Below are 24383 nucleotides of genomic sequence, written 5' to 3' on the forward strand. Positions count from 1 at the left end.
ATAGTCCTTGTAGTGCAGCTTTGCTGACAACAAATCCCTCAATTTGGTTTCACTGAAAATGTTTTTATTGCACCTTCCCTTTTCAAAAACAGCTCTATGGAGATACAGTTCACACACCACAAAATTCACTATTGTAAATTATGAATTATGTAGCCATTACCTCAAACCAGTGTCCATGTCCCCCATTCCCAGCCCCTGGCAACCACAAATCTGCTTTCTGCCTCTAGACTTTCCTTATTTGAGATGGCAGGGTGTGCAAATGGGGCATGTCACACTCAGTGTTTTATTCCAGCTTCTTTCACTTGCAGGATGGTTCTGAGTTTCATCCGTGTTCTACTGTGTGTATTAATAGCTTGTTCCTGAATAGGACTTCATCGTATGGATATACCACATTTTCCTCATCCATTCACCATCTGATGGGCATTTGGACTGTTTCAGTTTGGGGCTATTATGAATAATGCTGCTGTGAACATTTACGTATAAATCTCTGTAGACATGCTTTCATTGACCTTACATAGACACAGAGGGTTAGAATTGATAGGTTGTATGGTGACTTTCTGTTGAATGTTTTAAGAAACTGGCAAACTGGCCGGGCACGGTGGCTCACACCTGAAATCCTAGCACTTTGGGAGGCTGAGGCAGGTGGATCACTTGAGGTCAGGAGTTCGAGACCAGCCTGACCAACATGGTGAAACTCTGTCTGTACTAAAAATACGAAATCAGCCGGGCACCGTGGTTCACACCTGTAATCCCAGCTACTCGGGAGGCTGAGGTAGGAGAATTGCTTGAACCCAGGGGGCGGCAATTGCAGTGAGCCAAGATCATACTGCTGCGCTCCAGCCTGGGCAACAGAGCAAGACTCTGTCTCAAAAAAAAAAAAAAAAGAAAGAAAAGAAACTGGCAAACTGTTTTCCAAAATGGCTGTGTTGCTGTACATTCTCACCAGCAGCGTATGAGAGTTTTCATTTCTTTTTTTTTTTTTTTTTTTTTTATACTTTAGGGTTTTAGGGTACATGTGCACAATGTGCAGGTTTGTTACATATGTATCCATGTGCCATGTTGATTTCCTGCACCCATTAACTCGTCATTTAGCATTAGGTATATCTCCTAATGCTGTCCCTCCCCCCTCCCCCCACCCCACAACAGTCCCCGGAGTGTGATGTTCCCCTTCCTGTGTCCATGAGTTCTCATTGTTCAATTCCCACCTATGAGAGAGAACATGCGGTGTTTGGTTTTTTGTCCTTGCGATAGTTTACTGAGAATGATGTTTTCCAGTTTCATCCATGTCCCTACAAAGGACACGAACTCATCATTTTTTATGGCTGCATAGTATTCCATGGTGTATATGTGCCACATTTTCTTAATCCAGTCTATCGTTGTTGGACATTTGGGTTGGTTCCAACTCTTTGCTATTGTGAATAGTGCCGCAATAAACATACGTGTGCATGTGTCTTTATAGCAGCATGATTTATAGTCCTTTGGGTATATACCCAGTAGTGGGATGGCTGGGTCAAATGGTATTTCTAGTTCTAGATCCCTGAGGAATCGCCACACTGACTTCCACAATGGTTGAACTAGTTTACAGTCCCACCAACAGTGTAAAAGTGTTCCTATTTCTCCACATCCTCTCCAGCACCTGTTGTTTCCTGATTTTTTAATGATGGCCATTCTAACTGGTGTGAGATGGTATCTCACTGTGGTTTTGATTTGCATTGCTCTGATGGCCAGTGATGATGAGCATTTCTTCATGTGTTTTCTGGCTGCATAAATGTCTTCTTTTGAGAAGTGTCTGTTCATGTCCTCTGCCCACTTTTTGATGGGGTTGTTTGTTTTTTTCTTGTAAATTTGTTTGAGTTCATTATAGATTCTGGATATTAGCCCTTTGTCAGATGAGTAGGTTGCAAAAATTTTCTCCCATTCTGTAGGTTGCCTGTTCATTCTGATGATAGTTTCTTTTGCTGTGCAGAAGCTCTTTAGTTTAATGAGATCCCATTTGTCGATTTTGGCTTTTGTTGCCATTGCTTTTGGTGTTTTAGACATGAAGTCCTTTCCCACGCCTATGTCCTGAATGGTATTGCCTAGGTTTTCTTGTAGGATTTTAATGGTTTTAGGTCTAACATATAAGTCTTTAATCCATCTTGAATTAATTTTTGTATAAGGTGTAAGGAAGGGATCCAGTTGCAGCTTTCTACATATGGCTAGCCAGTTTTCCCAGCACCATTTATTAAATAGGGAATCCTTTCCCCATTTCTTGTTTTTGTCAGGTTTGTCAAAGATCAGATAGTTGTAGCTATGCGGCATCATTTCTGAGGGCTCTGTTCTGTTCCATTGATCTATGTCTCTGTTGTGGTACCAGTACCATGCTGTTTTGGTTACTGTAGCCTTGTAGTATAGTTTAAAGTCAGGTAGCGTGATGCCTCCAGCTTTGTTCTTTTGGCTTAGGATTGACTTGGCGATGCGGGCTCTTTTTTGGTTCCATATGAACTTTAAAGTAGTTTTTTCCAATTCTGTGAAGAAAGTCATTGGTAGCTTGATGGGGATGGCATTGAATCTATAAATTACCTTGGGCAGTATGGCCATTTTCATGATATTGATTCTTCCAACCCATGAGCATGGAATGTTCTTCCATTTGTTTGTATCCTCTTTTATTTCATTGAGCAGTGGTTTGTAGTTCTCCTTGAAGAGGTCCTTCACATCCCTTGTAAGTTGGATTCCTAGGTATTTTATTCTCTTTGAAGCAATTGTGAATGGGAGTTCACTCATGATTTGGCTCTCTGTTTGTCTGTTATTGGTGTACAAGAATGCTTGTGATTTTTGTACATTAATTTTGTATCCTGAGACTTCGCTGAAGTTGCTAATCAGCTTAAGGAGATTTTGGGCTGAGACAATGGGGTTTTCTAGATATACAATCATGTCATCTGCAAACAGGGACAATTTGACTTCCTCTTTTCCTAATTGAATACCTTTTATTTCCTTCTCCTGCCTGATTGCTCTGGCCAGAACTTCCAGCACTATGTTGAACAGGAGCGGTGAGAGAGGGCATCCCTGTCTTGTGCCAGTTTTCAGAGGGAATGCTTCCAGTTTTTGCCCATTCAGTATGATATTGGCTGTGGGTTTGTCGTAGATAGCTCTTATTATTTTGAGATACGTCCCATCAATACCTAATTTATTGAGAGTTTTTAGCATGAAGGGTTGTTGAATTTTGTCAAAGGCCTTTTCTGCATCTATTGAGATAATCATGTGGTTTTTGTCTTTGGTACTGTTTATATGTTGGATTACATTTATTGATTTGCGTATGTTGAACCAGCCTTGCATCCCAGGGATGAAGCCCACTTGATCATGGTGGATAAGCTTTTTGATGTGCTGCTGGATTCGGTTTGCCAGTATTTTATTGAGGATTTTTGCATCAATGTTCATCAAGGATATTGGTCTGAAATTCTCTTTTTTGGTTATGTCTCTGCCAGGTTTTGGTATCAGGACGATGCTGGCTTCATAAAATGTGTTAGGGAGGATTCCCTCTTTTTCTATCGATTGGAATAGTTTCAGAAGGAATGGTACCAGTTCCTCCTTGTACCTCTGGTAGAATTCGGCTGTGAATCCATCAGGTCCTGGACTCTTTTTGGTTGGTAAGCTATTGATTATTGCCACAATTTCAGAGCCTGTTATTGGTCTATTCAGAGATTCAACTTCTTCCTGGTTTAGTCTTGGGAGGGTGTATTTGTTGAGGAATTTATCCATTTCTTCTAGATTTTCTCGTTTATTTGCATAGAGGTGTTTGTAGTATTCTCTGATGGTAGATTGTATTTCTGTGGGATCGGTGGTGATATCCCCTTTTTCGTTTTTTATTGCATCTATTTGATTCTTCTCTCTTTTCTTCTTTATTAGTCTTGCTAGCGGTCCATCAATTTTGTTGATCTTTTCAAAAAACCAGCTCCTGGATTCATTAATTTTTTGAAGGGTTTTTTGTGTCTCTATTTCCTTCAGTTCTGCTCTGATTTTAGTTATTTCTAGCCTTCTGCTAGCTTTTGAATGTGTTTGCTCTTGCTTTTCTAGTTCTTTTAATTGTGATGTTAGGGAGTCAATTTTGGATCTTTCCTGCTTTCTCTTGTGGGCATTTAGTGCTATAAATTTCCCTCTACACACTGCTTTGAATGTGTCCCAGAGATTCTGGTATGTTGTGTCTTTGTTCTCGTTGGTTTCAAAGAACATCTTTATTTCTGCCTTCATTTCATTATGTACCCAATAGTCATTCAGGAGCAGGTTGTTCAGTTTCCATGTAGTAGAGCGGTTTTGAGTGAGTTTCTTAATCCTGAGTTCTAGTTTGATTGCACTGTGGTCTGAGAGACAGTTTGTTATAATTTCTGTTCTTTTACATTTGCTGAGGAGAGCTTTACTTCCAACTATGTGGTCAATTTTGGAATAGGTGTGGTGTGGTGCTGAAAAAAATGTATATTCTGTTGACTTGGGGTGGAGAGTTCTGTAGATGTCTATTAGGTCCACTTTATGTAGAGCTGAGTTCAATTCCTGGATATCCTTGTTAACTTTCTGTCTCGTTGATCTGTCTAATGCTGACAGTGGGGTGTTAAAATCTCCCATTATTATTGTGTGGGAGTTTAAGTCCCTTTGTAGGTCACTCAGGACTTGCTTTATGAATCTGGGTGCTCCTGTGTTGGGTGCATATATATTTAGGATAGTTAGCTCTTCTTGATGAATTGATCCCTTTACCATTATGTAATGGCCTTCTTTGTCTCTTTTGATCTTTGTTGGTTTAAAGTCTATTTTATCAGAGACTAGGATTGCAACCCCTGCCTTTTTTTGTTTTCCAGTTGCTTGATAGATCTTCCTCCATCCCTTTATTTTGAGTCTATGTGTGTCTCTGCACGTGAGATGGGTTTCCTGAATACAGCACACTGATGGGTCCTGACTCCTTATCCAGTTTGCCAGTCTGTGTCTTTTGATTGGAGCATTTAGCCCATTTACATTTAACGTTAATATTGTTATGTGTGAATCTGATCCTGTCATTATGATGTTAGTTGGTTATTTTGCTCGTTAGTTGCTATAGTTTCTTCCTAGTCTCGATGGTCTTTACAATTTGGCATGTTTTTGCAGTGGCTGGTACCGGTTGTTCCTTTCCATGTTTAGTGCTTCCTTCAGGAGCTCTTTTAGGGCAGGCCTGGTGGTGACAAAATCACTCAGCGTTTGCTTGTCTGTAAAGTGTTTTATTTCTCCTTCACTTATGAAGCTTAGTTTGGCGGGATAGGAGATTCTGGGTTGAAAATTCTTTAAGAATGTTGAATATCGGCCCCCACTCTCTTCTGGCTTGTAGAGTTTCTGCTGAGAGATCAGCTGTTAGTCTGATGGGCTTCCCTTTGTGGGTAACCCGACCTTTCTCTCTGGCTGCCCTTAACATTTTTTCTTTCATTTCAACTTTGGTGAATCTGACAATAATGTGTCTTGGAGTTGCCCTTCTCGAGGAGTATCTTTGTGGCGTTCTCTGTATTTCCTGAATCTGAATGCTGGCCTGCCTTGCTAGATTGGGGAAGTTCTCCTGGATAATATCTTGCAGAGTGTTTTCCAACTTGGTTCCATTCTCCCCATCATTTTCAGGTACACCAATCAGACGTAGGTTTGGTCTTTTCACATAGTCCCAAATTTCTTGGAGGCTTTGTTCATTTCTTTTTATCCTTTTTTCTCTAAACTTCCCTTCTCTCTTCATTTCATTCATTTCATCTTCCATCAGCGATACCCTTTCTTCCAGTTGATCGCATCTGCTACTGAGGCTTCTGCAATCTTCGCGTAGTTCTCGAAACTTGGCTTTCAGCTCCATCGGCTCCTTGAAGCCCTTCTCTCCATTGGTTATTCTAGTTATCCATTCTTCTAATTTTTTTTCAAAGTTTTTAACTTCTTTGCTGTTGTTTTGAATTTCCTGTCGTAGCTCAGAGTAGTTTGATCGTCTGAAGCCTTCTTCTCTCAACTCATCAAAGTCATCCTCTCTCCAGCTTTGTTCCGTTGCTGGTGAGGAACTGCGTTCCTTTGGAGGAGGAGAGGTGCTCTGTTTTTTAGAGTTTCCAGTTTTTTTGGTCTGTTTTTTCCCCATCTTTGTGGTTTTATCTACTTTTCGTCTTTGATGATGGTGATGTACAGATGGGTTTTTGGTGTGGATGTCCTTTCTGTTTGTTAGTTTTCCTTCTACCAGACAGGACCCTCAGCTGCAGGTCTGTTGGAGTTTACTAGAGGTGCACTCCAGACCCTGTTTGGCTGGGTGTCAGCAGCGGTGGCTGCAGAACAGCGGATTTTCGTGAGACCACAAATTCAGCTGTCTGATAGTTCCTCTGAAAGTTTTGTCTCAGAGAAGTACCGGGTTGAATGAGGTGTCAGTCTGTCCCTACTGGGGGGGTGCCTCCCAGTTAGGCTGCTCAGGGGTGAGGGACCCACTTTAGGAGGCAGTCTGACCGTTCTCAGATCTCCAGCTGCGTGCTGGGAGAACCACTACTCTCTTCAAAGCTGTCAGTCAGACAGGGACATTTAAGTCTGTGGAAGTTCTTGCAGAGTTTTTGTTTGTCTGTGCCCTGCCCCCAGAGGTGGAGCCTACAGAGGCAGGCAGGCCTCCTTGAGCTGTGGTGGGCTCCACCCAGTTCGAGCTTCCTGGCTGCTTTGTTTACCTAAGCAAGCCTGGGCAATGGCGGGCGCCCCTCCCCCAGCCTCGCTGCCGACTCGCAGCTTGATCTCAGACTGCTGTGCTAGCAATTAGCGAGACTCCGTGGGCATAGGACCTCCGAGCCAGGTGCGGGACACAATCTCCTAGTGTGCCGTTTTCCAGGCCCGTTGGAAAAGCGCAGTATTAGGATGGGACTGATCCGATATTCCAGGTGCCGTCTGCTTCCCCTTTCTTTGACTAGGAAAGGGAACTCCCTGACCCCTTGCACTTCCCGAGTGAGTCAATGCCTCGCCCTGCTTCGGCTCGCGCACAGTGCGCTTCACCGACTGTCCTGCACCCACTGTTAGGCACTCCCTAGTGAGATGAAACCAGTACCTCAAGCAGAAATGCAGAAATCACCCGTCTTCTGTGTCGCTGGGGCTGGGAGCTGGAGACCGGAGCTGTTCCTATTCGGCCATCTTGGCTCCACCGAGTTTTCATTTCTTTATGTGCTGCCAACACTTGTCACTGGCTTCACTTTGCGTTTCCCTAATGACTACTGATGTTAAGCTTTTTTCTTTTTTTTTTTTTTTTTTTTTTGAGATGGAGTCTCACTCTGTCGCTCAGGCTGGAGTGCAGTGGCTCAGTCTCGGCTCACTGCAATCTCTGCCTCCTGGGTTCAGGCACTTCTCCTGCCTCAGCCATCTCAGCAGCTGGGATTACAGGCGCACAGCTCCAGGCCCAGCTAATTTTTTGTATTTTTATAGAGGCAGGGTTTCACTGTGTTGGCCAGGCTGGTCTTGAACTCCTGACCTCAAGTAATCTGCCTGCCTCAGCCTCCCAAAGTGCTGTGATTATAGGCGTGAGCCACTGCACCCGGCCAGATGTTGAGCATTTTTTATGTTTATTTTTACTTTTTTCCTTTTAAATTATTTTTGTAGAGACAGAGCCTCCCTATGTTGCCCAGGCTGGCCTCACACTCCTGAGCTCAAGGGATCCTCCCACCTCAGCCTCCCAGAGTGCCGGGATTACAGGTGTGAGCACTGCACCCAGTGCTGTTTTTTATTTTCTTGTTTGCATCCGTATATAATCTTTGGTGAACTGTCTAATGAAATCTTTTGACCGTTTTTAAATTGGGCTATTTGTCTTCTTATTGGGTTGTAAGAGTTCTCTGTGTATTCTGGATACAAGTCTCTTTTCAGATGTATGGTTTGCAAATATTTCCTCCAACTGCAGCTTGTCTTTTTATTTTCTTAGTGTGTATTTTGAAGCACACATTAATTTTGATGAAATTCATTTTATAAAAAAATTTTAAAAATAAATTCATTTTATCAATTTTTAAACTTTATAGATTGTGCTTTTGGTATCTCATCTGAGAAGTCTTTGCCAAACCACAGGTCATGTCATGAAGATACTATACTCTCTTTTGTTTTTTCTTAGAAGTTTTCTAGTTTTAGCCCATACATGGAGGTTTCTGACCCACTTTAGGTTAATTCTGCATATGGTGTGAGGTAGGGTCTAGGAGTCACCTTCTGCACGGAGATATTCAGTGTATCAGTGCCGTTTGTGAGAAAGATTATCCTTTTGTCCTTTCCCCTATTGGGGACTTGGCTTCTTTGCCAAGAATCACTTGACCAGATATCTATGCATTGGTTTATTTCTGGACTCTCAACTGTGTTCTGTGGGTGTCTTGTCTAATCTTACACAGCATCTCACTGTGTTCATTACTTCTGGTTTACGTCAGTTTTGGAGTTGGGAACTGTGTGTTCTCACCTTTAATCTGCCTTTTGAAATATATTTTGGATATTCTGGGTCCTTTGCCTTTTTGTGTAAAACGTAGGATAAATGTATCAATTTCTGCAAAATAAAGCTTGCTGGAATTTTGGGAAGATTGCTTTGAAGGTGGAGCTCAGGGTGGGAAGAACTGCTATCTTCACAACGTGGAGTATTCCCGTCTGTGAGCCTGGCCTCACTCTACCTGCTTATCTGTTCCCCCTCCCTCCCTCGATGGCAGTGTTGTGGGTGTTCCTCCGCGGTGCTGCCGTCTCCCGCACTCTGGTCGCCTGTGTCTTTGCTTTCCCGTCTGCGCGTCAGCCTAGATCACTCCCGTTGACTGTGTCTGACTTTTTTCCTCTTTTCTGCTGTGTCTTGTTTGTTATTAGGTCTACTGAAAGAGTTCATTTCAGATCTTGTGTTTTTTAGTTTTATGAGTTTTTGCAGTTCCACTTCTTTTTGCAATTCTCCATTTTCCCCACGTTGTTCATCTTTTCTTCTAAATTCCTTAATCTGCTTATTGCAGTTATTTGAAGGGCCTTGTCTGGCGATTCTGACGTTTGGATTTCCTGAGACTTCTTCCCTTCAATTAGGCGTCACATCTTTGTGTCCTTACATGCTTTGTAACTTTGAAGGGTTCCCAGTCTTTGTCTTTGAAAGGATGATATTATTTCTTCCCTGGAGATTCCTGCCTTTCTCTGCCAGGCAGCTGCGGTGAGTCACTCATCACAGCACAGTCCAATGAGGAGATGAGATGGGCTGGGGCTGGACTGTCATCCACCGACCCCAGTTTCAACGCCGTGTGGGTAAGATCTGTCCTGTGTGTCCTGGGCCTCCCTTAGGTGCTGACCCCACAGCACGAAGAGTGCCCTCCGCCCTCCGCCACACCGCTGGGGGCTCCGTGTGGAACACCGCGGGTAGAGAGGGCCACGGAAGGAATGCGGCTCACCAGCTCTTCCTGAAGCTTTATGGGCGACGCGAGAAACCGCTAATGAGTGAGGAACTTAAAACACTTAAAGCCTAACCACTCACATCTCTCCAGGCCTCAGATACCGAAGCCCTTTTCCAGCTCGATTCACGATTGCTCTTCCCCTCACAGGCCAGAGGCAGCTGTCTCGCGCAACATGGCTTCTGTGGGAAGGGGTCAGAGTCTGAGGCACCCCTTTTAGACGGGAGGCGCTGCAGACTCTTGAATGTGAACCATGAGAACGCTGTGCCTGGAGCCAGGAGCCTCCGCCGCGGACCTCTGTGCCTGCTCATCTTCCCACCGAGCGCTTCCTTTCCTTCGTAGGTCTGGGAAAAGTTCTTAAGTTCTGAAACGCCGCGGATCAATGTCTTTATGGCAGTGCCTACAATATACACCAAGCTGATGGAGTACTATGACAGGCATTTTACCCAGCCACACGCCCGGGATTTCTTGCGTGCAGTTTGTAAAGAAAATATTAGGTAAGTGAAAAGAGCCCCCTTTCCCGTTCAGAAAGTCTTAAGATCAACAGATATGACTTATTTCTAATAAATCACTTCTACCAAGTTCTGGGAAGCAGTGCTTTCCATTTCCTTTCTACGTTCCCTCTCTCTCTACCCGTCACTCTCTCTACCTCTCTACCTGTCTCTCTCTCTACCCCTCTGTATGTATATCTATAATCTCTTCCACGTTGATAGCTGCCTGGATTCTGTATCGCTCTCTCTGTCACTCTCTGTCTCTCTATCTCTCTTTCTTTTTGTCTCTCTCTCTCCATCTGTCTCTATCTCTCCGTCTCTCCATCTATCTGTCTTCTCTGTCTCTCTTGTCAGACTCTCCATCTGTCTTTGTCTTCTCCCTCTCCATTGCTCTTCATCTATCTTTCCGTCTCTCTGTCTTCTCTTTCTCTATCTCTCCTGTCTCTCCATCTGTCTCTGTCTCTCCATCTCTCTGTCTCCGTCTGTCTGCTCTCTCTCCTGTCCATCTCTCTCTCTGTCATGGAGTCTGAAGGACAAGGGTGAGGACAGTGAGCTGACCCCCTTGCTCCTGCTTCGTCTGCCCACATGTCCCACGGCACCTGCCTCTACTATGCAGTTTCTCTGCCTTCGTGGGCAGCCCTGTGACACCTCCTACCTGGGGCACGTTCTGCTGCTTTTCCTCTGAGCCCCGCTCCTCCCTACCAGCTCCCTAGATAAACACGTCCCTCCCAGGATGAGCTGGTCTTTTGGGCCACTCATGGGCGTGTTTGCTCTGCACTCTCCCATGAACCTGCAGGCGTGGGAACGTTGCTTTCCCTCGTGGCTGTTGAAGTGTGGTTCACTAACTGGAAATGCACACATGTGGCTCAGTGAGTCTTCACACGTGTCACAAGCCCACACCCCCAGCAGAGTCGTGGGTGGGGTAATTTTTCTTTTTGCGGGAGGGAGGGGTGATGTGGTGGGCGCACTGCAGGAACTGAAGGCTCCACTGTCTTCCAGTTTCCAGTGGGATGTGTGTGTGTGTGGTGTGTGTGTGTGTGTGTGTGTGTGTGCCGCGCGCTCCTCCCAGTCCCCAGGAAGTGCACAGGGAAGCGGCACCTTCGTTCCTGGAGAGAATTCTGGGTTGTCCAAGGCACATGTCTGAACCCGCTTCGCTCTCTTTGCCGTTCCTTTGCCCCTTTTCTGTGAGGCCGCTGGAGCCCATGGTTTTTCTGCTGCTACTGCTGGGATACCCTGGGGCTGGGCAGGCCCCGAGCTGAGCAGGATAAGCAGAATGTTTTACTAAATCTAAGGAACCCAGGGCAAGAACGAGGTCAGTGAAGGAAAGGATCAGGTGATTTCCAGGGTGACAGAGGTAATGAGACCTCGGCCATCTGGATCTCCCAGCGGGGGTCCTGTCAGTGGTGCCTCCTCGTAAAGCAGGGGCAGCAGCAGGGACCAGTCCGCTCAAACCTCAAACAGAAGCGCCTTCCCTACTGCCCGTGAGGCTGCGGGAAATGCTGTGTGAGAGGGCGGGGACTCGGGGTTCTCAGGGCCCGTGTTCACCTGCCAAGCCTGAGCCGAGCCTGTGAGCCAAGATGGCTCCAGTTCTGTGGGCGGTTGTGAGCCCCTTGGGTGTGCCCGGCCCCACCCCTTGGGTGCCGCGGCCATTCATCCATGTCCGCGTTCTGCTGCGGAGCCTGCAAGCTGAGCCGGCTGTCGTCCCCGGATGTGCCTGGCCGCAGTCTGCAGCGCCGTGGCTGTTCACCCGTGATCAGCTCCGTGGTCGGCAGCTGCATGGTCACTGCTGTTCTTGGGCGTGGTTGTGAACAGCGCGGGAACTTTGCAGGGGACACCACGGACCCTAAGCACGTTGTTTACCCTCATTAGCTGTTGGACCTGCTTACTTCCAGAATACACCCAACAAATCATTTTCAAAAAACAAAGTCACCCCGTAGCGCAGACTGCGCGTTGGTCCCGGGTGTCGCACAGTGGTGCTCTACCCACGGCCTGGGGCTCCTGCACTCGTGAAGGAGCTGCCACTGTTGCAAGCGAGGGTCGCGTCCTGAGGGGCTGAACCTGACACCTTTGCACGCGAGGGTCACGTCCCGAAGGGCTGAACCTGACACCTTTGCACGCGAGGGTCACGTCCCGAAGGGCTAAACCTGCCTTTGGTTGTGCCGCTTAGGCTCATGGTCTCAGGCTCAGCCGCCTTGCCCCTCCCAGTGCTGGAGAAGTGGAAGAGCATCACGGGCCACACCCTGCTGGAGCGGTATGGCATGACCGAGATCGGCATGGCTCTGTCCGGGCCCCTGACCGCCGCCGCGCGCCTGCCAGGTACGAGCACTTCCCACACTGTGTTCCTCTTCCACTGTGCCCTCAGCCCCCCAAGGCGGGCAAGTCTGGAACCACCCACATTTGGACTGAAGGGCGGCATGGAGGATGCTCCCCTGTGGGACAGGCCACTAGGCCAGGAGAGCACTCAGGATGCACTGCGACCTGTCCCCTCTGGGCAGATCAGCCTTCTCCCAAGTCTCAGTCAGGGGTGGTTGGGGGAGGTGTCTGTGCTGGCCCCTGGCTGGATGACTGGGGACACAATGGGAAGAACAGCAATGCCTGGAATGCAGGCGTCAGTGCACGTCTCAGAGGAAGGCCGGGGGCCATGCTGTTGGCTCCAGATGACATCAGCAGTGGTGGGAGCCTCCATCTGTCTGGAGTCTGGGTGCCACACAGCGCCAGCAGCAGTGCCAGGAGAGGTGGATGTGGTGGGCAGGGTGGGATGAGTCAAGCACCTGTCTTCCTTCTCTAGATGTGGGCTCCTGATACTGGGCCCCTCTTGTCCAGCCTTCGCTAACACATCCCATTCTGACTTTCATCTGACCCAACCCTTCGAGCCCTGGGTCCTCTGCTGGGACTTCTGGGAACAGAGCCCACAGCTGGGGGGCCGCCCTCCTTTCTGCGCAGCCCTTTCAGTCTGTCCAGAGTAGAAGAGACATCTCAGTGCAGACTTAAAGTGAGACCATCCTGCACATCTGTCTGTGCAGCTGCTTACCTGCAGACACAGTAAAAATTCACCCCTCTGGCGTGCAGCTCTGTGTGTCTTAAGAAACATCATCACAGTCAAAATAGAGAAGGGTTCCTCATCTCAGAAACTCCCTTCCTAGTGCTCAGCACCTCCTCCACCCCCGAGGCCAGGCCCCTTGTTCCTGTTTCTCTTCTTGTGGTTTTGCTTCTTCTGGGAGGTCACATGGCTGAATCCTGCAGGATGTGGCCTCTGAGCCTGTCTGCTTCTGCCCAGCTTCCACCCGCAGTCAGCTGCCTGTGCTGTGCGCATCAGAGCTTGCGCCTTTCCCTGCTGAGTGGCATCCATGGTGCTTCCACCCGCAGTCGCCTGTGCTGTGCATATCAGAGCTCGCGCCTTTCCCTGCTGAGTGGCATCCGTGGTGTGGATGCGCCACCGCTTGTGACCCTATTTTAAGCAGTGACACGTAAGATGTTATAAACATTTGTGTGCAGATTTCTGTGTGAACGTGGGTTTTTATTTCACTTGGGCAGATACCTAGGAGAGAGATTGCTGTGTTGTCTGAAGCTGCCGAGCTGTTCTCCAGAGCGGCTGCACCATCCCCTTCCCCCACAGTGGGCGGGAGGTCACAAGCATCTGCTGCTCCAACAGGCGGTGGTGGTGTCTTGTTGAGTTCATGATTCTGTCATGACGGGTGGCGTTGAGCACCTCTTCCTGTTCTTGTCATTTCATTTTCAATTGGGGCATTTGTTTTCTTGGGTTTTGAGAGCTTTTTAAAATTCTGGACGCAAGCGTCAGCTGTGTGATTTTAAATATCATCTCCCAGCTTATGGTTTGTCTTCCCATTCACCTAACAGCGTCTTTAAAATTGGGAGTTTTAGATTTTTGCCCAGTTTATCGATTTGTTTTATGAATTCTCTGATGTCATATGTAATAAATCCTTGCGTAGGCCAAAGTCACAGAGAATAGTTTCAGCTCTTACATTGGGGACCATGATCCATTTTCAGTTAATTTTTGTGCATAGTGCAAGATACGGACCACAGTTCTTTCTTAGTGATGAATGTCTAGCTTTTTAGCACTGTTGGTTGAAAAGACTCCCTTCTGCATCGACCAGCCCTTTGGATCCTTGTTGAAAGTCCATTGGCTCCTGGGGGGTCGGCTCCTGGGCTCTGCTCTGTCCCGTTGCTTTCCATGTGCCCTTTGGCTCATTCCATGCCTGCTTGATTTCCTGGGACTCTAGGGTAAGCGTGGACATGGGGGTCCAGGCCCAGGCAGGCACCAGCTGGTGCCAGGCAGCGATACGATGCTGGGGCCTGAAAGGTGAGTGTAAGGGTGGGCTGGCTGCTGGGCTGGGAGGAGGAGAGACTGTAGGCTCAGGCCCCTTTGCTGGGCCTGGGGAGCCATGGGGGCTGCTAGGTGTATTTTGAGTGTAAAGGCTCTGTTTGGCTGGGGCATCCTGAGCAGAATGAAGGGGCCATGGCAGTGAGATCCTCAGCTGCCATGCAGAGCTGCCAGTGGGGCGGCCACACAGAGTACAGGGCCTGCTGCAACGGGGCCCAAGGCAGTGGGCAGGTGGGGGCATGTTGTGAAAAGAAGTCAGTGTGAGTGATGAGAAATACATCCGAGTCTCAGACCCCAGGAAACCACTGTCAGCGCCGGTGGCCCCTGCCCTGGGCCGGCTCGTGCGTTAGTCTCAGACCCCAGGAAACCGCCGTCAGTGCCGGTGGCCCCTGCCCTGGGCTGACTCGCGTGTCTCCATGGTGGCTGCGGCACCAGCTGTTTCTTCGGTGGCTAAAGCTCTCTGGTGGAAAGAAGATGGGGACCTGGAAATCAAATTGACCGGTCCCTTGAGTGTCTGTCCTTATCTTCGTCCTTCTTAGTAGGATGTGCTGGTTTTGTCCAGTGCCACTGGCCACAGTCACCATGTAATATGGACGGAATGAGCAAAGCCGGGCTCGCCGAGGGCTGCAGGCTGCAGGCAAGTGAGGACCGAAAGGGCCACGGGCTCTGGGTTTTGTCCTCTCTGTTCCGGACATGTGAGCAGGACCAGTTCTGTGTATTCAGAGTCTGTCTGCACAGAGTTTGTAGTTGACGATGACTGTTTATACTCGGCATTGCTTTGTGGGCGCCCTCTCTTTTGATCTTTTCAAAACAGCCCCTGGTATGGGGTCATTTTTTCCATTCACACACAAGAACCCATGGAGCCTGCCCACGGTCGTGTGGCTAGTGAGTGACGCAGACACGCACACGCACTTCCCAGGCAGCCACGCTGCCAGGAGCACGGTGGCCTCTTTGATGGCCCTGACTGGAGAAGAAAGAGAAGATGGACAGCAGCCCCCCAGCCTTTTTTACTGGAACAGATACAAGGCTGGGAAGCTGAAACCAGGAGGAACCTAGGGACCACTGTCTACACTGAGGGAGTCACGAGCAGCCCAGGGACCACTGTCTACACTGAGGGAGTCACAAGCAGCCCAGGGACCGCTGTCTACACTGAGAGCGTCAGGAGCAGCCCAGGGACCGCTGTCTACACTGAGAGCGTCAGGAGCAGCCCAGGGACCACCATCCACACTGAGGGCGCCAAGGAGCAGATAGTAGCCCAGAGGCCTGGGGGAGGCTCACCTTCCCCACGCTGGAATCAGAACTCCTAGGCAAACAGGAAGGAGCCCCAGACAGATGGCACAGGGAGAGGAGTCCCCGGCTGACGAGGGGGATCCAGAGACCCTGAAGCTTCAGGGCTATTGGGCAAGAAACCTGAGCGCACCAATCCCCGAATCTTCAGCTACCCTTGGGCGCCAGGAACGTTCCCTCTTCTCGAAGGCAGAGCCCACGGCAGGTTCCCTCGGGCGCCGGGGATGCTACCTCTCCTCTAAAGCAGAATCAAATATCTGTGATTTTATCCTTGCCTTTAAATTACCAGCAGTGTCAGTTCTTTGGTTTGGAATAAAGTAAGTAAAGTCGCCTCAGCATTAAATCCAACATGCCCCACAAAAACTCCAAATGCAGCCTCCTGAGCCATGTTTCTAGAGGGCACGGTGGAGAGCCTTCCTCACTCTCAGGCTGTAACCCCCACCCTGGTGGCCGTGGCCTTGGCCCTCAGGTCGGCTCCAGCCACAGGCTCTGGTCTCATGCTTGGCCCCACTGCACAGTGCCCTCTCCCTGCTCGGGAGAGACAGAGAGACAGCAGTCGGGTGGAGGGTGAGCTCTGTCCTGTGTTACGGTTGCGGGCCTGCTCCATGCGTTCCTGCAGAGGGAGATGAATAATTCATGGCCGACCACTGCTGGGCCTAATCACACTCTAATTGGAGGTTGAGCTCAGAGGCGCTCACGGCTCCTGGGCCGCTCTGTGGCATTGACAGGGAGCTCCAGGGCCTTACTGGCGGTTTCCCTTCCCTGGGTCCCAGGCAAGCAGAGCCCCAGTGCACCCCAGACACCAGGACAGGGGCCGCGGGCCAGTCAGAGTTATCAGGGAGGGGCTGGCTGACAGCGATTTTAGAGGTGGGCTGTGGCAGGAAGGCAGGCCCCCCACCTGCCTGCAGCTGCGCTCCCATCCACACTGGCCCTCGCTGGGCCAGCCTCTGTCCACTCCCTTGAGCTCTCATGTCCACACTGTCACATGCCCAGGGCACAGCGAGCGGCACCTGGAGTGTGGGGACCCTCCCTCGAGCTCTCACGTCCGGCACCTGGAGTGTGCGGACCCTCCCTCTAGGTCTCACGTCTGGCACCTGGAGTGTGGGGGACCCTCCCTCAAGTTCTCACGGGCGGTACCTGGAGTGTGGGGGCCCCTCCCTCAAGCTCTCACGGGCGGCACCTGGAGTGTGGGGGCCCCTCCCTCAAGCTCTCACAGGCGGCACCTGGAGTGTGGGGGCCACGCCTTGAGCTCTCATGGACAATACCACTGCTTGGCTTCCGTGGAATCCAGACACCATCCCAGAGCCTCTTCAGCCTCTGCAGATGGTGTGGGACGGCCACGCGGCCTCCCCAGCTGCGGCCCCCGCCCCGACCCCAGCCGTGCTGTGTCCTTGCGCTGTGTCCCCACCCCAGTAGAGGCATCACCAGGAAGAGGCAAGAGGCCGCCTGTGATGTTCCTCTTCCTATGAAATGCCCAGAACAGAAAAACCACAGACGCGGACAGCAGACCTGGTGCCAGGTCTGGGGAGGGAGGGTGTGGCGGTCGTGGGCTGTGCGGGAGTTCTGACTGGGGCGAGTGGGGGACTGTGCAGTGTGTGTGCGGAACACTGCCATGCTGCGCGCTGAAATGGCGAGTCATATGTTACACGGGTTTCACCCCCATTTAAAAATCTTCAGAAGCAAAACATAAAGGAGGAGAAAGGATGGAAGAAAGGCAGCTGAAGCCGGCCCCGCCACACCCCCCATAGTAGTGACACGGGTTTCTGACCAGAGTGGAAGTTCCGGGAGTCTGCATACCTGGAACCACAGAGAACTCCCGAGGTGACACTCCACGCACCACACTAGCCCGGCTTCGCCTGCAGGACCTCAGGCGTGGACAGGCCCAGCAGGATCAGCAAGAGCGAGCCAGGCACCGACAGCCCCTCACCAAGTGTCTGGAGGCCGGGACTTCCCATGGATTGCAGAGTTCACTGCACTGACCCTCCATGCTGACCTTTGAAGTGCCTGAAATCTCAGCATAGACTCTCAGACGTGATAAGCATTCAGGCACTCCCCTGACGCAGGCCAGGGCAAAGGCCTCACGCCCCGGCGTAGACAGGAAGTCCCACCTCTGCTCTGCCCCAAGGTCGTGCCCGTGCTGATGCCACATCGCCAGGGCCACACTCCATGAGCAGCCTCTGCCGTCCCACCAGCACCCTAAACCACGGCAGAGCGAGGCTGCGGCAGCCCCGTATGTGCCAGCAGGACACGTCTCGCCACCTGCGCTCTGCCCCCACCCTGGCCAGTGTAAGGTATGATTTTAGCCACGTTAGGACTGTGCAGGTGGGATGGATACACTGAGCAAATCATGGGTGTCTAATAAATGAGCCACTACAAAGTGTGGTCCACCTGCCATGCAGAGTTCAGGACAGCCCCTCCTGGGGACATAGGGCAGATCCTGCCTTAGCCCGCCGTGTCCCGGGCACACACAGGTCCCCTCGTCATGGACAACCCCGGGGCCATCAGGGCAAGGTGCCAGCCCTCCCTGGTCAGCAAGTGTGTAAAAGTGGAAATGACACCAGAATCTGTGGGCAGCTGTGAGGGTTTGGGAAGTAACTGGGCAAGTGATGTATGAGGGGCCCAGGGCAAGCCAGGCCCAGCGTGCCATCTGTGTGCCTGCTGTGCCACATGGCCATCGCTGTGGCATCGGCTGGGCCTGAGCACACCGTGCTTGCCAGCCACGTATTGTGTGGCTCTTCACCTGCTGGTTCCCACGCCGTCTTCTCTCAGGGTCACGGGGCACGTCACTCCCTCCACATAGACTCCCGCACGTGGCACACGGGAGCCCAGCGGAATCCGAGCTCAGTGCGTGCTTCTCTCCTCCAGGTTCCTCTCACTCCAGCCTCCCCTTCAGTGTTTCTCCTCTCCTGTAGGTTCCGTGGGGACCCCGCTGCCTGGAGTACAGGTGCGCATTGTCTCAGAAAACCCACAGAAGGAAGGCTGCTCCTACACCGTTCACGCAGAGGGAGACGAGAGGGGGACCAAGGTAAGCCACTCTGTTCTCGGCAGGTGGGCGGCCCTGTTTCTAGGCTAGGCACCCCCCAGGGTGGTTACACTGGTGCATCTTTCCCCTGGAGGCAGACTCCCCTCCACGCAGGGGACCGGCCCCCTGGACATTGCAGGTGCCGTCTGGTGTTACCAACGGCCGTGGGCCCTGCCTGCTGCCTGTCTGTGCGTTCACAGAGCAGTGGGCAGAGGGATCCTAGGGCAGAACGCCAAAGGGAGTCACACCCGGGCGCACAGCTCCTCCCAGGGGCCCCGTCCACGGGGACAGGCTGACATGGGCCATGGTGGCGTTGGCTAAGGGGAAGAGATAAAGAGCAGAGGCCGTTGTTGTTGATGGGAATCTGGTTGGAAATATGAACTGGCCTGACCCTGGCACCCGTCCTGAGGGGACGCTGACCACAGGCCCCCAGAGTAGGTGTGGGGAGATTCACGGGGCCCTGCACGCTGAGGTGGGCGCCTGTGCGGTCCTCTGTGGCGGCCTCCTCGTCTTGTGCGTTATTCTAAAACTGACAAGGGTGAACAAGAAGAAAGGACATTGTCTCATTTCTGTGAGGATTTTAACATGAGAATCTGCTCATCACAAGTGAACTCATCACAGAGAAAGGTTTAGGGATTATGGGGAAATGGAATCTTGATTTAAAAGGAAATTATTTTCTCTAAAGCCGATATGCACACCTGATACCACACATGATTGACTGTGTTGCCCTGAGGTTTTCAAAGATCGAGGGATCCTGAGTCTCATCTCAGTGCATTTCCTTCTCTGTGGCACCATCCCCTCATGGGCACGGCTGAGCTCCCCGCGCAGAGGCTGAGGGGCTGTGGGCCTTGCTGTCGTGAGTGAACAGCCACACGCCCTCCTTGTACCTTGGTTTCCACACGTGACCACATGAGGGTTGGAGCAATGGTCGTGGTTGGACATTTTAGCTCCAGCAAACAAGTAGGACGTGGGCGGCTTTCAGTGTCATTTAATGACACTGAAAGGTGCAGTGGCCGCACCTTGTGTGGAGGGCCGCATGGCATGTCCCGCCTGGCCTGGGCCACCCGCAGTGGGCTGTTATCCCCCGTGGCCCTGAAGTAGGCATTATGTTTCCCCACGGAAACCTCTCACCTGGGGCCACCTGCAGTGGCTGCACCTTGTGTGTAGGGCCGCACGGTGTGTCCCACCTGGCCGGGGCTAACTGCAGTGGGCTGTTATCCCCCATGGCCCCCACTGTGGCCCCCACAGAGCCATGGGGCACCTTCCTGAAGCCCACCTGGGTGGCTGCCCCTTGCTATACCTGCCTCCCCTGCCCTCTGTAGGGCCGCAGCCCGTGCTGTTGGCCTGACACCCCTCTCCTGGGATTCCTGCCTCTGCCCTGCTGGTACTAGGCGCTGGTCACACCCCGCATCTCGGGTTCGTGAATACACCGGGCCTTCCTGGCGCTTGAGTCTGTGCCCTGTGGTGCCCCTGCCCCCACCTCGAGGACCTCCCAGCTCAGCCAGTCCAGCCCTGTCTGCAGGGACGGGGCTCAGCCTGTGCCTCGGTTGGCGACACCATCTAGTCAGAAATGTCCCCAGCAGAGAGCAGAGCGTGAGTGGCATGTGGAGGAGTGAGACGCCCCGTGGTTGTGCAGCCCTCTCCAGGTGTCAGTCAGCTGACGCTCCTGCCTCTGCACACCTGCTCTGCCAGAAATGGCAGAAATGTCGCCAGAGAAAGGGGCAGAGCGGGGGTGGGGAGCATTTCTGTCTTAAATTAAAACGAAATTTAAATGCTTCACACCTGCGTTGGCTGCTGCACCACCTGATTGCTCCTGCCTGAGTTTCTTTAATTGTTTCTGTCTGCGGGTTTCTTCCCTGAAACAGGCTTGAAATAGAAGCAGCAGCCTCAGCTACCTGGGCACCCCGACAGTCAGAGACACTGCACAGGGGCCTCTGCGACAGGCATGCAGGGAGATCCTGCAAGGTGCAGCCGCACAGATGCTCCGGGGCTGCTTAAATCTTAGTATACGGGGGGTTTGCATCTGCTGACCGCAGGCCCTGGAACATTTCCAGTTCAGCCAAGGAGTGGGTGCAGCAGGTGGAGTACAGCTGCCCTGCGGGGCCTGGCTCCACCCGGGGCCGAGACCCTTCGTGGGGAGGAGCACAGCCTGAGGGCCTCAGGGTTTGTGCCCTCTGACACCTGAGATTCAGGGCTCCCAGAGGGGTGGGTGGGCACCCCGGGACGACCAGGTGACGGCATGGGCGCTGTGAACTCTGAAAAGCCCCAGCGTCAGGGACCCGCTGCTCTCTCATGTGAAGGGACTCCTCACCCCACGCTCACACTCGCAGACACACTTGGTATTTTCATCTGAGTCCCACGCAGTAGCCCTTCTCTCCACAGCATCCCAAAGCCCAAGGGGTGCCCCTCACTGCCACAGTCCCAGATCCACATGGCTCAAGTGAGGCTGTGGCGGATGGCTGGGCAGTCCGATCCACTCTTGTCTGGGTTGAGGTGTGGGTCCCGGCCGGCGTCCCTCCCCAGAAGGGCTCCCTCAGGACGAGTCATGAGAATGGCCATCCCTAGGCCTCTGGAGTGACTCATGACTGTTCCTGGGCAGATGATCAACCGGGCCTTCAGACCTGAATTAAGAGGCTTGGTGTCATATCTGTCAGGAAACGGAAGGTACCCGCAGGAAGGAATGTGCCCTGTGGGGATGGGAAGACACCTTCCCAGGATCATCTCCGGGGCCAGAGTATCTGGACCCTCCCCAGGTGGCAGCTGGCCTGCCAGGCCCAGGGCTCAGCCTCCTCCATCACCTCGCTGAGGGGCTGGCTCGTACCGCTCCCTCACATCCTGTGACATATCACAAGTATCACACACACACACATGCAGTGCGTGCACAGGTATCACATACACATGCATTGCATGCACAGGTATCACAGACAGTGTGCACACGGATATCACACATAGTGTGCACATGGGTATCACATGCAGTGTACTCACGGGTATCGCGTGCAGTGCACACATGGGTATCACACACGCAGTGCACACACGGGTATCCCACACACAGTGTGCACATGGGTATCACATGCAGTGCACTCACGGGTATCACACATACATATGCGCAGTGCATGCATGGGTATGACACACATACACACAGTGCACACACGGGTATCACACGCACGCAGTGTGCACATGGTTATCACACCATGCAGTGCGCACACGGGTATCACACACAGTGCGCGCATGGGTATCACAAATGTGGTGTGTGCACGGGTATCACACACGTGCCCAGTGTGCACACGGGTATCACACACACATACACGTGTGTGCACAGCTGTTACACACATATATACACACAGAAAAAAAGACCTGAAGGAAACCCCAAAAGTCAATTTGGCTAAGCTCCAGGCCGGACTCCCTGACGATGTCATAGGACGTGGAGGCGCATGTGCACACTGCGTGTAAGTGTGTGTGATACCCGTTTGCACACAGCATGTATGTGTATGATACCCATGTGTGCACTGTGCGTATGTGTGATATACCCATGCATGTGCCGTGTGTGTGTGTGATACCTGTGCACTGCGTGCATGTGTGTGTGTGATATCTGTATGTGCACTGCATGTGTGATACCCGTGTGCACAGTGTGCGATACTCGTGTGCGCACTGCATGTGTGATACCCATGCACACACTGTGCGTATGTGTGATACCCATGTGTGCACTGCGCATGTGTGTGTGATACCTGTGCGTGCACTGCATGTGTGATCCCTGTGCATGCACTGTGCCTGTGTGTTACCCATGTGTGCACTGTGCGTATGTGTGTGATACCCATGTGTGCACTGCGCATGTGTGTGTGATACCTGTGCGTGCACTGCATGTGTGATCCCTGTGCATGCACTGCGCATGTGTGTTACCCATGTGTGCACTGCGCATGTGTGTGTGATACCTCTGCGTGCACTGCACATGTGTGTTACCCATGTGTGCACTGCGCATGTGTGATACCCGTATGTGCACTGTGCGTATGTCTGTGATACTCGTGCATACACTGAGTGTGTGTGTTAGCCGTGCGCATGCTGTGTGTGTGTTACCTGTGTGCTTACTGTATGTATGTGTGTGAGATACCTGTGCACACACTGCATGTGTGTGATACTCATGCGCACACTGCATGTGTGTGATACTCATGCATGCACTGCTTGTGTTACCCGCGTGTGCACTGCATGTATGTGTGATACCTGTGCACATACTGCGTGTGTGATACCCGTGCACACACTGCGTGTGTCACACATGCATGCACTGCGTGTCACATGAATGCACTGCGTGTGTGTGTGATACTCATGCACACACTGCGTGCATGTGTTACCCATGTGCACACTGCATGTATGTGTGTGTTACCGTGTGCAACACTGCATGTGTATGTGATACCCGTGCATGCACTGTGTGTGCGTGTGTGATATTTGTTGAAAAGACTACCCTTTCTGCATTGCGTTGCCATTGCCACTTTGCCAAAAATTAATTGGACATATTTGAGAGGATCTGCATATAGGTTATCTGTTCTCTTCCCTTGATCTATGTTTCCATTCCCCTACTGACACCACATTGTCTTGACTGTTGTGGTTTTATAGTGGATCTTAACAATTGTAGTGTGATTTCACCAACTTTATTCTTTCTCAGAGTTGTTTTGGTACACATATTAATTTTAGAATTAGCTTGTCTAGCCAGGCCTGGTGGCTCACAGCTGTAATCCCAACACTTTGGGAGGCCAAGGTGGGCGGATCACCTGAGTTTAGGAGTTCGAGACCAGCCTGACCAATATGATGAAACCCGTCTCTACTATAAATACAAAAATTAGCCAGGCCTGGTGGTGGGTGCCTGTAATCCCAGCTACTCGGGAGGCTGAGGCAGAAGAATCACTTGAAACCAGAAGGCGGAGTTTGCAGTGAGCCAAGATCACGCCACTGCACTCCAGCCTGGGCAACAAGAGCAAAACTCCGTCTCAAAAAAAAAAAAAAAAAAAAGTTTTAGCTTGTCTATATCTACAAAAAGTCCTTTTGAGATCTTGATTGGAAAGCCAGGTGTGGTAGCTCATGCCTGTATTCCCAGCATTTTGGGAGGCCAAGGCAGGCGAATCAACTTGAGACCAGGAGCTCAAGACCAGCCTGGCCAACATGGTAAAACCCTGTCTCTACTAAAAATACAAAAAATTAGCCAGGTGTGGTGGCACATGCCTGTAATCCCAGCTACTCGGGAGGCTGGGGCACAAGAATTGTTTGAGCATGAGAGGTGGAGGTTGAAGTGAGCCAAGATTGTGCTACTGCACTCCAGCCTGGGCAACAGAATGAGACTGCCTCAAAAAAAAAAAAAAAAAAAAAAAAAAAAGAGAGCTGTTGATTGGAATTTAGCCATTCTGATAGGGGAGATCACTTGGGGGAGAATTAACAATTACTATGCTGAGTCTTCCAATCCATGAACATGGTATGTCTCTCCATTTACGTAGATCCGTGAATATGGTGTGTATCTCCATTTACTTAGATCCATGAACACGGTGTGTCTCTCCATTTACTTAGATCCGTGAACACAGTGTGTCTCTCCATTTACTTAGATCCGTGAACATGGTGTGTCTCTCCATTTACTTAGATCCGTGAATACAGTGTGTCTCTCCATTTACTTAGATCTGTGAACACGGTGTGTCTCTCCATTTACTTAGATCCGTGAACACAGTGTGTCTCTCCATTTACTTAGATCCGTGAACACGGTGTGTCTCTCCATTTACTTAGATCCGTGAACACGGTGTGTCTCTCCATTTACTTAGATCCGTGAACACGGTGTGTCTCTCCATTTACTTAGATCCGTGAACACGGTGTGTCTCTCCATTTACTTAGATCCGTGAACACGGTGTGTC

The 24383-nt window shown here is 50.9% G+C and overlaps 1 protein-coding gene across 5 annotated transcripts in view; it reads left to right on the plus strand.

Annotated features, from left to right (window-relative positions):
* The window catches only part of ACSF3 (acyl-CoA synthetase family member 3), a 67975-nt gene that overhangs the window by 14967 nt on the left and 28625 nt on the right, over nucleotides 1-24383 (plus strand). For all 5 annotated transcript variants that reach the window (XR_004031993.1, XR_004031994.1, XM_030820419.1 and 2 more), the window contains exons 4-6: nucleotides 9702-9856; nucleotides 12018-12166; nucleotides 18392-18504. Coding sequence is in view for 3 of the 5 variants with exons in the window: in XM_030820419.1 (XP_030676279.1) it covers nucleotides 9702-9856; nucleotides 12018-12166; nucleotides 18392-18504 (417 nt within the window). In the remaining 2 variants the exon portion in view is untranslated. The remainder of the gene's footprint in view (nucleotides 1-9701; nucleotides 9857-12017; nucleotides 12167-18391; nucleotides 18505-24383) is intronic.

This window comes from Nomascus leucogenys, chromosome 2, assembly GCF_006542625.1.
Source record: "Nomascus leucogenys isolate Asia chromosome 2, Asia_NLE_v1, whole genome shotgun sequence".
In the NCBI taxonomy this organism is placed as follows: Eukaryota; Metazoa; Chordata; class Mammalia; order Primates; family Hylobatidae; genus Nomascus; species Nomascus leucogenys.